Consider the following 10,429-nt stretch of genomic DNA (forward strand, 5'->3'; position numbering starts at 1 on the left):
CTACACAATTGCACTCAGTTCAGTTCAGTTCAGTCACCCAGTCATGTCCAACTCTTTGTGACCCCATGAACTGGGAGGCACACCAGGCCTCCCTGTCCAACACCAACTCCCAGAGCCTACCTAAACTCATGTCCATTGAGTCAGTGATGCATTAAAAAGCATGAGTCTCTGTTTCTGAATATGCTGTCTAGGTTGGTCGTAACTTTCATCTCACATGCTAGCAAAGTAATGCTCAAAATTCTCCAAGCGAGGCTTCAACAGTACATGAACCAAGAACTTCCAGATGTTCAATCTGGATTTAGAAAAGGCAGAGGAACCATACGTCAAATTGCCAACATCCATTGGATCATCGAAAAAAGCAAGCAAGTTTCAGAAAAACATCTACTTCTGCTTTGTTGACTACATCAAAGCCTTAGACTGTGTGGATCACAACAAACTGTGGAAAATTCTTCAAGATATAGGAATACCAGACCACCTTACCTGCCTCCTGAGAAATCTGTATACAGGTCAACAAGCAACAGTTAGAATTAGACATGGAACAACAGACTGGTTCCAAATTGGGGAAGGAGTATGTCAAGACTGTGTATTGTCACCCTGCTTATTTAGCTTATATGCGGAGTACATCATGCAAAATGCTGGGCTGGATGAAGCACAAGCTGGAATCAAGATTGCCAGGAGAAATATCAATAACCTCAGATATGCAGATGACACCACCCTTATGGCAGAAAGTGAAGAGGAGCAAAGAGCCTCTTGATGAAAGTGAAAGAGGAGAGTGAAAAAATTGGCTTAAAGCTCAACATTCAGAAAATGGCATCTGGTCCCATCACTTCATGGCAAATAGATGGGGAAACAGTGGTTGACTTTATTTTGGGGGGGCTCCAAAATCACTGCAGATGGTGACTGCAGCCATGAAATTAAAAGATGATTACTACTTGGAAGGAAAGTTATGACCAAACTAGATAGCATACTGAAAAGCAGATATATTACTCAACCAACAAAGGTCTGTCTAGTCAAGGCTATTGTTTTTCTAGTAGTCATGTATGGATGTGAGAGCTGGACTGTGAAGAAATCTGAGTGCCAAAGAATTGATCCTTTTGAACTGTGGTGTTGGAGAGGACTCTTGAGAGTCCCTTGGACTGCAAGGAGATCCAACCAGTCCATTCTAAAGGAGATGAGTCCTGGGTGTTCTTTGGAAGGACTGATGTTGAAGCTGAAACTCCAATACTGTGGCCACCTCATGCAAAGAGTTGACTCACTGGAAAAGACTCTGATGCTGAGAGGGATTGGGGGCAGGAGGAGAAGGGGACGACAGAGGATGAGATAGCTGAATGGCATTACCGATTCGATGAATGTAGTTTGAGTGAACTTCGGAAGTTGGTGATGGACAGGGAGGCCTGGCGTGCTGCGATTCATGGCGTCACAAAGAGTCAGACACGACTGAGCGACTGAACTGAATTGAAAGACATTCCTTCTCTAAGAACAGATACCAGGTCAGATCAAACTTAACCTTAAAGTCCAGGGTGATTCTTGAATTTCGCTCTTATCCCCCTGCTGCAGCATGTGGATAAATCTGTCTTAATGTTCCTGTTGTATGCCTTTGTAGGCAAATTATAAAATATTATAAAGCATTATCACTCATATATTGAGAAAAATCACATTGAGAGTTCCCCTGAAACTCAAAATTGGCATTTGTGGCCTCAGAAGAGTTTTTAATTTGTCATGCCGTGAATTAACATCCCCATTCTCAAAGCTTCAAACTATCTCTTTCCTATTTGTCGTTACTTTGGCTCAGCTCATTGACAGTGCTTACCAATTTAAGGTGTCCTGAATGGAACATTTTGTAAAGTAATCCCTGGTTCCTTAAATTAACTTATTGCCTCTTAAATGTAATTTTTTAAAAATGTTTTAAAAAATAACCTTACTTTTATTTTCCTTTAGGATCCATCCTTTACTGCTTTGATAACCACTCAGACTCAAGTCCAAAGAGAAATTGTAAATAAACACAATGAACTAAGGAAATCAGTCTCTCCACCTGCCAGTAACATGCTAAAGATGGTAAGAAGCAGGAATACGAAGAAAGTAGTGTGAGCCAGAGTTGGTACGAGTAAGCAGCTGGTAACTGGCCTATCTTAAAAATTTTGTGGCTTACAAATTTCTGTCTCTATTTTTTAATTTCATTTAGCAGTGTCTTGAGCAGGGCAGAAATGAGTTTCCCTTTATAATGGTTGAATAGCTTGTCAAAGTTATAAGGCAATAAAATCGGGAAGGCAGACCGAGAAGCCAAATCTTCAGACATCAAATGTGAAGTCATTACATTTTTTTTGGTTCACTATCTTCCTCAGTCGAAAATGAATAAATCTATCTTTCAGGATCAATGCCTTTTAGGGTGAAAATCATAACAGCCCATTTTCCAGGAAATAGTCCATAAAAACTATCATCTCCCATATGGAAACAGTGGGCTACAAATGGAATTGGCAATACCCTGTGTCCGCTTATTACTGTTGAAATGTAGTTACACTCCCTCACATGTTAATTAGTATTAAGAGTAGCACCATTACTAAAAGATCTTGGGTGTGGCTGCTATGCTATCATAGTCAGATAATATTGTATTATCTTAGGTGTCTCTTTCATTAAATATATCACCTGGGCACTTGTCTTTGTTTGTCTTTTATCTGCACTGGGGCAGATAAAGACACACATATGCAAATAAAAAGATATTTTAATCCCAATGACAATTAGGTAATATTATAACTTAGATGATAATATAACTTTTTGGCCAACCTAGCATATCTACAGACGTTTTAAAGTAGTGCAAAATCAGCCTACCAATCAGATTTTAAAGCGTGTACTTCATTGGAGCTGAATCTTTGTGTGTTTTGTTTTTCTTGGGATGTTTAGGAATGGAGCAGAGAAGTGACAGCAAATGCCCAGAAGTGGGCAAACAAGTGCACTTTAGAACACAGCAGTCCAAATGAACGAAAGACCAGTACGTAAATCAATGAATGTTTTCTGAATAAATGAGCAAATAAAATACTGGACAAATAAGATAGACCACTCTGGGGCATTGTACTAAGAAGACTTTGCGAATAAATATATGGCTGTATTTTTAAAATAAACTGTCTGTATATAGAGAGATACATACTAGTACTAGATACGTACTGCTGCTGCTGCTGCTATGTCACTTCAGTCGTATCTGACTCTGTGTGACCCCATAGACAGCAGCCCACCAGGCTCCCCTGTCCCTGGGATTCTCCAGGCAAGAACACTGGAGTGGGTTGCCTTTGCCTTCTCCAATGCGTGAAAGTGAAAAGTGAAAATGAAGTCGCTACTAGTACACAGAAAAGTACTATATTGTGTTTGTTGATTGTTTCCATTATGCAGACTTATTTCTTAAGCAGCATCTCATTTGTTCCTCTTGACCAGCTCATGGTAAAGAGATCATGCATAATCATTTTTCCAATTTTCAAGACTAAAAACTAAGGATGTGAAGGAATGTATTATGCAAAAACATAACAGGAAAGAGTGTCATACATTGGAAAATTAACCAGGCTTCCTAATTTCTCACCCTTTGCCTTTTTTGTGTAGCTGTTTGGTGTTTTGAAATCCATTTATTTTGCATTCCCAGAATGTATTAAAATATGTTGAATTGTTGCTAAATTTTACACTAAAAATATATAAGATTTTTAAAATCAGGATCATATTTTGGGTGTGTTGATTCATTTTATAAATTTCTGATAACAAACTCAAATATTTCATATAGACTATGTGCCTATAATGTGTAGAATAATAGACACAAAAAAATTATAAGACATATCAAGGATCATAAAAACCATGGAAGAAAAAAAACTTGTATGCATAAATGTTACATAAAATATTTTACATTATCAAGCATGATATGTACATAGACAAGCCCAGTTTAAAAGCAGTGAATGGTTTACCTGTTATTTCAGCAGAATTATTATTGTTTATATTGTTGGATGCAAGAATTATGAAATTACAAGAAGTGACTGCATTCAGTAGAGTATTGGAACAAATGGCCTTAAAAATCCAAGTCTACTGTTAGATTCTTAGTTTCTGTCTTTCCCTATTAAAGGAGACATTCACAAACATTTTATACTCTCTTTAAGCAGCACACAGACATTGTATTTCAAGTCACCAAAATGTAAATATTAAATGAGGGCTAAAAAAAGGTAGGGAAAATTTTCTGGACTACAAGGCACTTATTTCTTTTTCAAATTATTTTTTGTGGTAAGAACACATTTTTTTCAATTTTTAAAAAAGATATTACGATAGTAAAGACTCAACATGCGATCTACCCTCTTAAGAAATGTTTAAATATGTAATACAGTATTCTTAACTACAGATGCCTTGTTGTCCATCAGATATCTAGAACTTATTCATCTAGCTTCCCTGAAAGTTTATGCCCATTATTTAGTAACTCCCCCTTCTCCCTCCCCCCAAGCCCAGCAACCACCATGCCACTTTTAGATTCTATGAATGTAACCACCATGCCACTTTTAGATTCTATGAGCTACTTCACAAGGATGGAATCAGGCTCTAGTTGTCTTTCCGTGACTAGGTGGTTTCACTTAGCATAATGTTCTCAGGGCTCATCCATGCTGTTGCATGTTGCAGAATTTCCTTCTTTTCTAAGGATGAATGATATTCCATTGTATGTATAGACCACGTTTTGTTTATCCATTCATCTGGTGGTGGACCCCTGGGTTGTTCCCACATCTTGGCTGTCATGAATAGTGCGGCAATGATCATAATAGTGCAAATATCTCCTCGAGATCCTGATTTCAGTTCTTGTGGATAAATACTCAAACTCAGGACTGCTGGATCATTTGATAGTTCTACTTTTAATTCTTTGAGGAAGCTTCATACTGTTTCTCACAGCAGCTGTTCCATTTTGCATTCTCACCAACAGAATATACAAGGATTCCAATTTCTCCACATCCTTCGCTATCACATGCTGTCTTTTGTTTTTTTTTATAACATCTTGACAGGGGTAAGGTCATATATTTCACTGTGGTTTTGATCTGCATTTTCCTGATGATTACTGACTTTTGAGTCCCTTTGCATATACCTGTTGGCCATTTGTACATTATCTTTGGAAAAATGCCTCTTCAAGTCCATTGTGGTCAGAAAAGATTTTCAGTCATTTCCTCAGGAAGCTCCCAGAAAAAAAAGAAAATGGATTTCTGGACATTCCATCCAATTCTCTCTCTCCCCAGGGAAAGGCTAACCACTAGGGTATTTTGTTTGTTCACTCTGTGCTGAACCAGGAAGGGAAGTTATGGCAACCGCCAGCCCAAATCTCTGTCTCTGTTCTTACTAGCCCCAGACCGTGAATTTATGCTAGGTCTTGTCAGCATTCCAAATCAGGCAAGTCCAGAGGCAGTTGCTCAGGCAGCCTCTGGAAAATGTGTGGCATCTGATAACCAAACCAACTTCTTCCCTCCCTGGGGAGAAGCAGGCAGTTGAGGTCTTTTTCAGCTTACCCTGTGCTGAGCTGTAGAAAAGGGTTATGATATATCTCTCAATCCAAATTGCCAACTCTGTTCTCCCCCAGGGAGCAAGACAGTGCTCTAGGACTGGCGAGGAAGGTGCCAGTTCTTTCGGTAACCCCAGAGAAATTGGAGCACTGTACACATTGATCAACTCTACCTCCCGGAGTAGAGCTCAGAGCTAAGATTTTTCATCTGTTCGCTCTGGCGCTGACCCAGGAGGAGTTATGGGATCTATCAGCCCCGTCACCATCTCCTTTTTTACCCAATTGTTAGAGCTCCAACTCTAGCAAGACAAGGCAGCCCTGTGGGGAGTCCCCTTGGAAAATTTGGGTTGTGTACACATGAACCAACCCCTTCCCTCCTCTGGGAGAATCTGGAAGGTAGGGAGTCTCTTCTGACCATATGGCACTGTGCTGAGGGTAGGGACTCTTGCAAAAGGGTTTTCCAATTTCCCTACAGACTTCAGGGAGTCTGGTTGTATATCCTTCAGAGGATGAAGCTTTAAAATTTGTTTCTTGATTTCTCACGTGGGCAATCAGTTCATGAATTGTTGCTGAGTCAGTGTGTCTGTTGAGGGTAGGAGAGGCCAAAGCTTCCTGTCCCAACATTCTGCCGATGTCACCTTCTGCAAAGTCCTTCCTGCCTAACTCCCTGAGGAGGGTCTGGCTTTGAGACATTATGATTTATTGATTAAGGAAAGATCAACAAGTTTTGAAAGTTGTCTTCCTCCTGATGTCAGTTGCCTCTTGATTAGAGGTCTTAAAAGCTATTGTTGGGGACTTCCCTCGTGGTTAACACTCAGAGCTTCCAGTGTAGGGGGCTTGGGTTCAATCCCTGTTTGGAGAACTAAATTCCCACATGCCCTGTGGCACAAAAATAAAAAAGACTGCCTATAAACTTTTTTTTCCCCCAAAGTTTACACAAATCATAATCATAAATCTTTATTCTAGCTCTTGTATGTGAAAAATCACTACTGAGGGGGAGTAAGAGAAAAGAAATAATAGAAGTTGTTTGCTGCCTTACTCAAGCTTATAATACAAAGCCGAAAGTACACACATTATACATATAAAGGATTTAGTGTGAAAAAGAAGGCATCTTTGACAGTCCAGAAGGAGGAGGATTTGTTTCATTTTAATTTTTATTGAAATAAAGTTGGTTTACAATGTTGTGTTAGTTTCAGATGTACAGTAAGGTGATTCAAATATACATATATATAAATATATGTATTCTTTTTTCTACATTCTCTTCTAAGTTATTACAAGATATTGAGTATCGTTCCCTGTGCTATACAGTCGGTCCTTGTCAGAATAAAGTCTTCTTGACCTATTCAAAGGTTGCACGCTGTGACCAGGCTCAGTGGGCTAGGTAGATCTGTCTTCTCTTTACCTTCGTAACTGATTAGGAATGGAAGCCCTTTTTTAATGTATTACAGTTAGAACATATAGGCAGAGTCTGAAGGGTAACATTCTTGTGTTCATGTAGTTGACTTCTCTTGCCTTGGCATGCTTGTTGTTGTCTTCATGATGATCTGTTCCTCCTTAGGTACAAAATGTGGTGAGAATCTGTACATGTCAAGTGACCCTACGGCCTGGTCAGATGCAATCCAAAGCTGGTTTAACGAGCACCACGATTTTATCTATGGTTCAGGACCAAAGAGCGCCGGTGCAATTGTTGGACATTATACTCAGGTAAGCAGAACAAATGAAAAACTTCAGCCACAGATGCTCTAAGAGAAAGCTTCTCCAGATGATGACCAACTCCAATGTTCAGTTTAGAAGAGCTTGAGTATAATAGAATCCTGTCATCTGGCTGGTATTTCATTTCAAACCATTTTTACCATGCTCTGCAAAATTCTTAGCAGGGAAGTACATTCTGTACTTTTCCAGCATTAGAAATGGATAAGGTAGTGAATGTACATGGAATGTAATATTTGTAAAGTTTGTGACTTTGTTTCAGGAGTTTAAATATTTCCATAAGGCATATGGCTAAGAACGAGTCGCTGTTTTACATTTGCTGTTATTTGCATTTTAATATTTATCCCTCTTCTTTAATGTACTCTCACGTATTCCCTTATGCATCTGTAGCTTGTCTGGTACTCATCTTTCCGTGTTGGATGTGGGATTGCCTACTGCCCCAATCAAGAGAGTCTAAAATACTATTACGTTTGCCAATACTGTCCCGCGTAAGTATACACCTTAAACTTTATACCAATAATTCATTGGCAATTTAATATTTTAAAATAGTCTTATATTTAACCAATCAAAATAAAAAGCCTATTTCAGTAAAGGAAAGGGATACATTTTTGGAAATGCTTTTTAAAATGAGATACATTCAGCTTACCAGAGAAGAGATCAAGTTCTCAGTTCCTGAAACACTTTCCTCAGTTATGAGTTGATGTCTTTTCTCTCAATCCCCTTTCCCTAGAGCTCAAGGTTATTCCCTGAGCACGTGTTATATACATTTCTCTAGATTTGGTGTCATTAATTCTTGCTAATTTCACATCTTAGGAAGGTGGAAGCTTGTTGGCTAAGCAAGAGGTAGTAGTAGAGTAGAAAATAAAGGATAATAAATTGTGATTTCAGCCCTTTCTGCTAAAATGTTCCAACTCCTACCTATCTTAAAAACCATGCACATTATTATCATTAGAAATGATTCATTCTTTGGGGTGTCAAAGGTTTTTCAAGAGATCTTTAATACATTTCAGAGTCCCAAAAAAGGTAACAGCTTAAGCTTTTGTTTCTCAGAAGTTTTCACAAAAAACTCCATAATGAACAATCCTTAATGTCTTTATTTATAGCAAGAAACATGCTTTCAGTAAGTAAAATGTTTGAAGTTATCCAGAACAAAGCCTACAAATACATTGAAGACCTAACCTTAAGATATCTGTTAGTCTTGATTTCGTTTAAAACTTGGAATTCTTTACTACTACAGGCAGGGGGGTCCCCAAAGCCAAGCCTCCTACAGGGTTTACTTGATACTATAGGTGGCTCAGTTGGTAAAGAATCTGCCTGCAATGCAGGAGACCACCTGCAATGTAGGATACCTGGGTTCAATCCCTGGGTCGAGAAGATACCCTGGAGAAGGAAATGGCAACCCACTCCAGTATTATTGCCTGGAAAATCCCATGGACAGAGGAGTCTGCGAGGCTACAGTCCATGGAGGGGGGTCACAAGAGTCAGACACGACTTAGTGACTAAGCCACCATAGGTGACCAGGCACATAAACTTCCTGTTTGAGGAGTGTGGCCTCCAAAGTCATTTTCCTGTAAACACCTATTGGAGTTTAGTGTTAATAGAAAGAATTGGTAGGTCATTTGGAGGACAACTGAGGCCTAAGAAGATGCTGAACTGATCTCCTCCCCTGGAGACAATGAATCTGCACCTACATACAGAGCAGGTCCCCCTGAAGAAGACGTGCGGGCTGATTGAACAGCTACCGTACATAGACGGACCACACAGAAATGGAGGGAAAGATGGAGAATGTATCCAAACTCACTGCCTGGCTGTGAGAGACGAGGCATTTGGAGCCAGGCATTTGAAGTGAGAGTTGGCATGCATAATGAGGAAAAGCAGGTGTGAGAGAACCTCTGGAACACTTTTGTATCCGTGTCATCATTTCTCCAAGGGCGGCCACCACGCATACTGCTGTGTTCTGTGCAGGGAGACTGAGCTGCAGATACGTTGCCTTGGGCCCTTGACCCCCTTGACACTGCTTAGATTTGGATTCCCGTATATTTTCCAATGAATTACATAAACAGTCAATAGGATAATGATCATCAGTGAATTACAAGTTAGTCACTGTAATTGATTATACCCCGGATATTGGTGCTTATCAAAACTTTTAAAACTAATGTTCTTTTTTTAGTAAATATAAAAATCTCTCACATACAACCTCTGGAAACTCACAAGCCTCCCCTAGCTTTTCAGACCCACAGACATACACATCATAAATCACTTAAGGATCAGAATATCATCTAGAAATTAAATATATGCATATTTAATGTGATATACATATGGGAGCTTTGTTGTCCCTAGTTCATAGTAGAGAAATTATGGTATTTATCCTCTTTTAAATATAAAATTATATTGTAACTTTGAGTTTTCTTTTTTATACTGCAACCCCTCTACCACCAGGACCTTCCTCTGTCTCTGTAAGGGATATATTTACTCCTAGTCAGCTCATTGAGGTGAGCAGCCTTACCAGTTTGACTGAGACTTCTCTGGTAGCTCAGATGGTAAAGAATCTGCCTGCAATGCAGGAGACCTGGGTTCAGTCCCTGGGTTGGGACGATTCCCTAGAGAAGGGAAAGGCTACCCACTCTAGTATTTTTGCCTGGGAAATCCCATGGGCAGAGGAGCCTAGCAAGCTACCATCCATGGGGTCACAAAGGATCAGACACAACTTAGCTACTAAACAACAAGTGGAGATGAAAAGCGTGTTGCCACAAAAATGTACTCTGAAAGCTTTAAACTAATGATGCCAACTTAGTTGCTCAGCCTGAAGAATTAGAGTCAAGGAGATGGGTCAATGTGTGTGAAGTGTCTCCTTAATTTGGATGTTATCTAAATTATCTACGTGTTGGGAGTTGTAATTTTTCAGTTTTGTCAACATAACTAAAAACATTTAATAACCTATCATACCTGGAGTGGTTGATGTTGCTCTTGGCAACCAAACAGCAAAGTGAAAAATATTTAACACTGTGTGTTTTAAATCGCAGTGGTAACAACGTGAGTAAAAAGAATACCCCTTACCAACAAGGAGCACCTTGCGGCAGTTGCCCTGGTAACTGTGACAATGGATTGTGCAGTAAGTTTGAAATGATTAACTTGTATTATAGTCAGGAATTTATATTTTGAGACTCCTCTGGTGGTCTAGTGGTTAAGACTCCGTGCTTCCAATGCAGGAGACATGGGTTT

At 39.4% G+C, this 10,429-nt stretch overlaps 1 protein-coding gene across 1 annotated transcript in view; it reads left to right on the top strand.

Annotated features, from left to right (window-relative positions):
* Positions 1-10,429, top strand: part of LOC105005158 (cysteine-rich secretory protein 2-like) — a 23,577-nt gene that overhangs the window by 9,652 nt on the left and 3,496 nt on the right. The window contains exons 5-9 of the mRNA XM_010863035.1: positions 1,939-2,055; positions 2,899-2,986; positions 7,056-7,201; positions 7,598-7,695; positions 10,231-10,319. Coding sequence (XP_010861337.1) covers positions 1,939-2,055; positions 2,899-2,986; positions 7,056-7,201; positions 7,598-7,695; positions 10,231-10,319 — 538 coding nt within the window. The remainder of the gene's footprint in view (positions 1-1,938; positions 2,056-2,898; positions 2,987-7,055; positions 7,202-7,597; positions 7,696-10,230; positions 10,320-10,429) is intronic.

Source organism: Bison bison, unplaced genomic scaffold, assembly GCF_000754665.1.
Source record: "Bison bison bison isolate TAMUID 2011002044 unplaced genomic scaffold, Bison_UMD1.0 scf7180017864487, whole genome shotgun sequence".
NCBI lineage: Eukaryota > Metazoa > Chordata > Mammalia > Artiodactyla > Bovidae > Bison > Bison bison.